General features: G+C 45.4%; 1 protein-coding gene across 1 annotated transcript; it reads right to left on the bottom strand.

Annotated features, from left to right (window-relative positions):
• Positions 1-3,301: 3,301 nt before the first annotated feature.
• LOC112115780 (olfactory receptor 14I1-like) lies at positions 3,302-4,252 on the bottom strand. Its single transcript, XM_024212966.2, has one exon. It carries the CDS (start codon positions 4,250-4,252, stop codon positions 3,302-3,304), a length of 951 nt encoding a protein of 316 aa, XP_024068734.2.
• Positions 4,253-6,313: the final 2,061 nt, after the last annotated feature.

Below are 6,313 nucleotides of genomic sequence, written 5' to 3' on the forward strand. Positions count from 1 at the left end.
TTTCTGAGTCTGCCGTCATTTCCCGAGAGTTGCCACTGTCACCAATGTGTCAAGGGCAGAACTACTTGGTGTTACGGGTGTGGGGCTAGCTGCCCGTCACCTTTCTGAAAGCACCCACCTCAGGTGTTCGGCCTCTTGCCCTGTCTTCCCCAGGTGGCATCTCAAGGCTCTTCCACTCTGAGACCAGGCCTTGTGTACACTGCCCCATCGATACTGCTGGCCATTTTGACCTCAGCACCTAGTCAAAGTTTGGGAACCTGTGGGTCAACCAGCAATGGAGACATTGTCTGCCCATCCAGTTAGTGGAGGGGTTTGTAGAGATAGGTCAGATCCAGAACCTAAGAGCCAAAGCTCCTCTCTTGAACTTGGAGGAATTTGGGATCCCAGAGTGGATTGGAGTCTGGGCTTGGGCTCCTCTCTGCTTGTCTTTCAGGTGGACACTTTCCTGCTAAGGGGAATATTTCTTCTCTCAGCCTGATAAGCCTAGATGCTATATCCCAGCAAAGTGCCAATCGTGTTCCCATTGGTGTCAATAGACTAGCTCCCTGTGTCATCCAGGAGCATGGGTAGAGGTGGTAGGGAATTTTCCCCTGGAACAATTTTCCATTGTAAAACATGTTAGAGGGCTTTCCTTTCACCCTCTTCCCTGGTTCTTGTCACGCAGACAGCAAGCAGCAAAAGACCAGAAGTCCAAAGTGCAAACAAGGAAACGTTTATTGGGGCTAGTTTCCAAGCAAGCATATTCAGAAGCCCTTCACACCAGTCGGGCTTATCTCTATATGCCAATAGAGCCTGTTCCCCAGTGTTCCCGTCCGAGCTCTGACGCCGCAGAGTGTTTGCCCCATGTCCTCTTCCCAGCTCTCATGCCGCAGAACCTTGCCTGTGTCCCTGTTCCCCGTTCCCTGTTCCCGTTTCACCTCCCCTTAGCAAGCATGATTCCAATTTCCTTTCCACTTCCTGTTTGAACCATTTATATAGTAATATTCTCAGCTATACCTTAACCAATCATTTTACTGAAATGTAACTAACCAATCTTAACATATTGTAACATAATTCTCTAACCAATTATATCCCACTCCCCTAATTAACTTACACCTAGCAAAATTAATTATACAGCAGACAGAAACAATTAGAGAACCAGACTGATTAACAATAGAATAGTGGGGGCCATAAAGATAAAACAATACAGAAATGAGGGTTTCATAACCACTGATAAGTGATTTCTTGCCAGACAGAATGCTATCAAACTAAGTTTTCTTTAACCGTCTTAAGATCTGTTTCTTTATCTGGTGGTGATGGGCACTATCAGGACAGGATCGTCTTCCTAACAGCCCAATATCACCTTATTTCAGTGTGACTGGTTTGGGATGTGAGGATGTGTCCATTCGCTTCCCAGCTTATGGCTGCCCCTACTGCTTAGCCAAAGGTCTTAGCCTAAGAACAAGGCCTCAGCCTATCCTAGTGAGAGAAGGCCCATGCACAGGCTGACTGTGATTTTGATTCTTTGTTTTATACCTCTATAACTAGCTATGTGATAAAAATACACCTACGTTCTATATTCTAACAAAATGCCCATTCACAAAATCAATATTTTCCATGAGAAAATGGTGGTTTTCAGTGCTTAAAGTGAGTGCCACTGTGTCCAGTTCCAGCTGGCTGGACATAGCAACAAGAGCTTCTCAATGCCCCTCAGACTGTCTGTCTGGGAAGCTCAGCCCTTAAAGGCACTGTCCCAAACAACCCTAAAAAATTCAGTTTTGAAAAAAAAAGTTTTTCCATCAGGAAATTTGCAATGATGGCTCCCTGGCCAAAAAAAACCCCCCTGCCAACTGATAAAATATAACAAAATGAATCCAGACAGGCTAACTGTTACAACCTGGCCCAGGACCTGACTGTACAGTCACCAGTCTGTTGTGAGTGGACCCAATCACTGAGTGCTATTTGCTTCTAAGTCAGCTGGATCTAAGTAAAGTCTAGTCATTCTTGCAAGCTCTGGGACTCTAGGACACACTCCCAAGTGGAGCCTTCTTGTCTGATGCCCTTCCTTTGACCAGGAGAGGCCCCTGTCCATCTGCTCTAGACCTCAAAATCGGTGTCTGTGTTTCGACAAGCCCCTCAGTAACTTACACACACTGCCCCAGAGCTCTGCCTAGTCTGAGGTCACTATGAGCTTCCAGTTGAACCCCTTGAGGGACAATGTTGCAGGAAAACAAGGAACACTGGCTGAGCAAAAGGATTTCTTAAGCACAGTCACTTTACTCTGAAAGCACAGGAGAGTTCGATACTATGCAAAAACAACAGACTCATGAGGTGCCCCCTTACTTGGACTGTTATCACCCCATCTGTAAGTCAGAGGTTCATCAGAGTTTTGGTCTGGGTTGCTCCTTCCTGTCCTTCTTATGTGTGTCCATGATCGGCCCCTCCCTGCACGGATCAGAACCGGCCTGTTTAACAGGCCCCTGTCTCCATGGCATGGATTCAAACTGTGACGTTCCATTCTCCATCCAATCATTTTTCCGTGGGGAGGAGGAGGGTATTCACTGAGAGACAATAAACATCAATGACCCTAAAGTCTAGTCTTGATGGCTGTCAGTGGTGATCCTTCAATGGGGTGTCAAACGCCTTTCCCAGGCAGGGCAGTTGTCTGGAATGCAGCCCAGTATGCTGCCATTGAGAAACACCAGACTTGTGCTGTCAGCATGCCAATAATTCCACTGATACAGTTCATGATTTCACACGGTCATATCCCACTGAGTTACACAAACAAACAATAAACCAATAGCCGTCATGCCCCAAGCAGAGTTCATACCTCCAAATGGAGAAGACCCAGACAGCTCATGAAGTCCATTAGGGACTTTGATCTGGCTACTGATTTTATGTGAAAGGTGCTCAGACAACATGGGGATGGGTCGCAGTAGAAAAATCCAAGATAGATACATAGCTAGATAAATAGATTCCAATCAAATTAACACTCGTAAATCTACAGTAACTCTACTGACTTGAGTTTGTTTGCATTTTTGCCAATTAAATACCCCTTTGCATGCAAAGACATTGCAAAGCATAGAATTCAGGATTCGAAGGGACCTCAGGAGGTTATCTAGTCTAACCCCCTGCTTAAAGGAGGACCAATCCCCAACTATTTTCCCCCCAGCTCCCTAAATGTCCCCCTCTAGGATGGAGCTCACAACCCTGGGTTTAGCAGGCCAATACTCAAATCACTGAGCTATCCCTCCCATGTTCTCAGGGAGACACTAATGTCATCTATTGATTCCATTTATATAGAAACACAATGAAATGACAGTCAAAGGAGAAAGATGGACCTTTTATTCTCAGTGAATAATCTCCACCCTGTCCTCACGGCAGCTTTGAGCTCTTTATTTCTCATGCTATAGATGATTGGATTCATTACTGGAGGCACCACAGAATAGAGAACAGCTATCATGAGATCCAGACCTGATGTTGACCTGGAGGTGGGTTTCAGGTAGGCAAATGTGCCAGTGCAAATAAACAAGGAGACCACAATGAGGTGAGGAAGGCAGGTAGAGAAGACTTTAAGCCGCCCCTGCTCAGAGGGGATTCCCAGAACTGTTTTGAAGATCTGAACATATGACACAATTATTAAAACAAAGTAGCTTAAATATAAGCATGCACTAAAGACAAGAAGCCCAGTTTCAATGAGGTAGGAGTCAGAGCAGGCGAGCTTGAGTAACTGGGGGATTTCACAGAAGAACTGATCAACCGTGTTGCCTCTGCAGAAGGATATTGCAAACATGATTCCGGTGTGCAGTGCAGAATTGAGAATGCCACTGGCCCAGGCACTGGCTGCCACTTGGACACAAGCTCCCCTGTTCATCACTCTCTCATAGTGCAATGGCTGACAGATGGCGATGTATCGATCATACGCCATGACTGTGAGAAGGGAAAAATCTGCTCCTATGAAAAAGAGGAAGAAAAAGACTTGGGTGACACATCCAGGATAAGAAATCGACTTGGTGTTCATGAGGGAATTGGCCATGGATTTGGGGATGGTGACAGAGATGGAGCCGAGGTCTAGGATGGACAGATTCACCAGGAAGAAGTACATGGGGGTGTGAAGATGGTGGTCGAGGGCTACGGCTATGATGATGAGAAGGTTTCCCATCAGGGCTGCCAAGTAAATCACTAGAAACATGACAAAGTGCAAAATCTGCAGCTCCTGAATGTCAGAAAATCCCAGCAGAAAGAACTCGGTCACAGTGGTTTGATTGGACATTTTCTTCCTCAGCACGTTGTATGATGCCTGTGGAGGGAAGGAGAAGGGCAATGGGCAGGATTAGAGTGACAGAGGGATTGGTCCCAATTCCCCTGTGCAAAGTAACTCCTGATGTGACTGTCACAGGAGCAGAGCGCTCGTCACTTCCATTGAGCAGGAGAGGTGAGTGCTCCTCACTGACGACAATGAGACCGCTAGTCCAGTGCGTTATCACATGAGTCTTAATCAGCACCAATCTTTGAAGCCTGTGAGGCTGGGTCAGTTTACAGTATCTGAAGATCTGGCCAAGATCTGTGATCCAACCTGTCACAGTGGTGTAGTCGAGCAGGATCTGTGCACAGCTGATTGTTTTGAGATACTGGTAGTGATTTTAAGTGAATTTTAAGTGTGGTGGCTGGAGAACAGACAAAGTGGTTACTGGTTTGTTATTTTATGTTTGCGTATTTTGGGTAAGGGAAGTAGGGACAGAAAAGGAAGCAAAATAAGTAAGAATGAAGATCAGAAGAAGCTAGAACTACACAAGTTGCAAATTGCCCAGTGTGACAGGTTGAATCACAGAAACCCCTTGGGAACTGCCAACTGATGTGCCAAAACTACTTCTGCCCCTGATTTCCCTCTGCCAGCCTGAGACCCCAGCACCCTGTCTTGCTGAGCCAGACATGCCCATCTGCTCCAACACAGACCCAGGGTCTGAATTACTTGTCCCAAAGCTTCAGACTTAACTGAAAGCAACTTACAGAAGTGTTCCTGTCTTTAACACTCAGATGTCCAACTCCCAACGGGGTCCAAACCCCAAATAAATCCGTTTTACCCTGTATAAAGCTTATACAGGGTAAACTCACAAATTTTCGCCCTTTATAACACTGATAGAGAGATATGCACAGCTGCTTACCCCCCCCCCCCAGGTAGTCATACATACTCTGAGTTAATTAATAAGTAAAAAGTGATTTTATTAAATACAGAATGTAGGATTTAAGTGGTTTCAAGTAGTGACAGACAGAAAAAAGTGAAATACCAAGTAAAATAAAATAAAACATGCCCATCTATGTCTAATCCAACTGAATACAGATAAAATCCTCACCAGTTCCAGTATGCTTCCTTTTACAGACTAATCTCCTTCTAGTCTGGGTCCAGCAATCACTCACACCCCTTGCAGTTACTGTCCTTCGTTCCAGTTTCTTTCAGGTATCTTTGGGGGTGGAGAGGCTTTCTCTTTAGCCAGCTGAAGACCAAATGGAGGGGTCTCCCCTGGGCTTAAATAAACTTTCTCTTGTGGGTGGAGACCCCCTCCTCTCTCCTATGCAAAGTCCAGCTACAAAATGGAGTTTTGGAGTTACCTGGGCAAGTCACATGTCCATGCATGACTGGGTTCCTTACCAGCCAAGCCACATTCTTGGGAAAGCCCAGATGTGGATTGGTGTCTCCAAGTTCATTGCTGGCTTAAGTGTTTCTCGATTGGGCACTTACTGAGAATAGTCTTTTCTCAGGAAGCTGACCAACTGCTTCACTACAGCCTACTTAGAATCAAACAAGCATGCAGTCAATATTCATAACTTCAAATACAAAAATGATACATGCATACAAATAGGATTAATAGATTCAGTAGATCATAACCTTTACAGAGATATGTTACATGGCATATGTAGCATAAAACACATTCTAGTTATGTTATATATATACATTCATAAGCATATTTCCATAAAGCCTTATGGAAGGTACCATCACAGAAAGGCTGAACACTGGGCACTGGGAAAGTCTCTGTTAACTAAGAAGCCCCTGAGCTGAGTGCATCTCAGTTTCAGTGAACTGCAGACTGGTGTGGCCCAACCTCTGTGTCTGTCCTGAAGCTGACTGGAGTGTCTAACTTAGCAAGACAGGAGTGGAGGGATGCCTGTTCTGGCAGAAGGGGGCTTTCTGTAGTATCCCAGCTCATTGAGTGACAGTCTAAAGGGAAAACAGATGGAAATTGATCTTCAGTTTGCCCAGGAAAAGGCTGCCTACCAGCAAACCCTGGACAAAGCAATTAAGATCCAGAGGCATGAACTGGCTGTAATGGGGTGG

Source organism: Terrapene carolina, unplaced genomic scaffold (genome assembly GCF_002925995.2).
Source record: "Terrapene carolina triunguis isolate 2854851 unplaced genomic scaffold, T_m_triunguis-2.0 Scaffold119, whole genome shotgun sequence".
NCBI lineage: Eukaryota > Metazoa > Chordata > Testudines > Emydidae > Terrapene > Terrapene triunguis.

Bases quoted from the DNA above. Each gene is read 5' to 3' on its own strand.
- LOC112115780 (XM_024212966.2), bottom strand. From the start codon at position 4,252: ATGTCCAATCAAACCACTGTGACCGAGTTCTTTCTGCTGGGATTTTCT.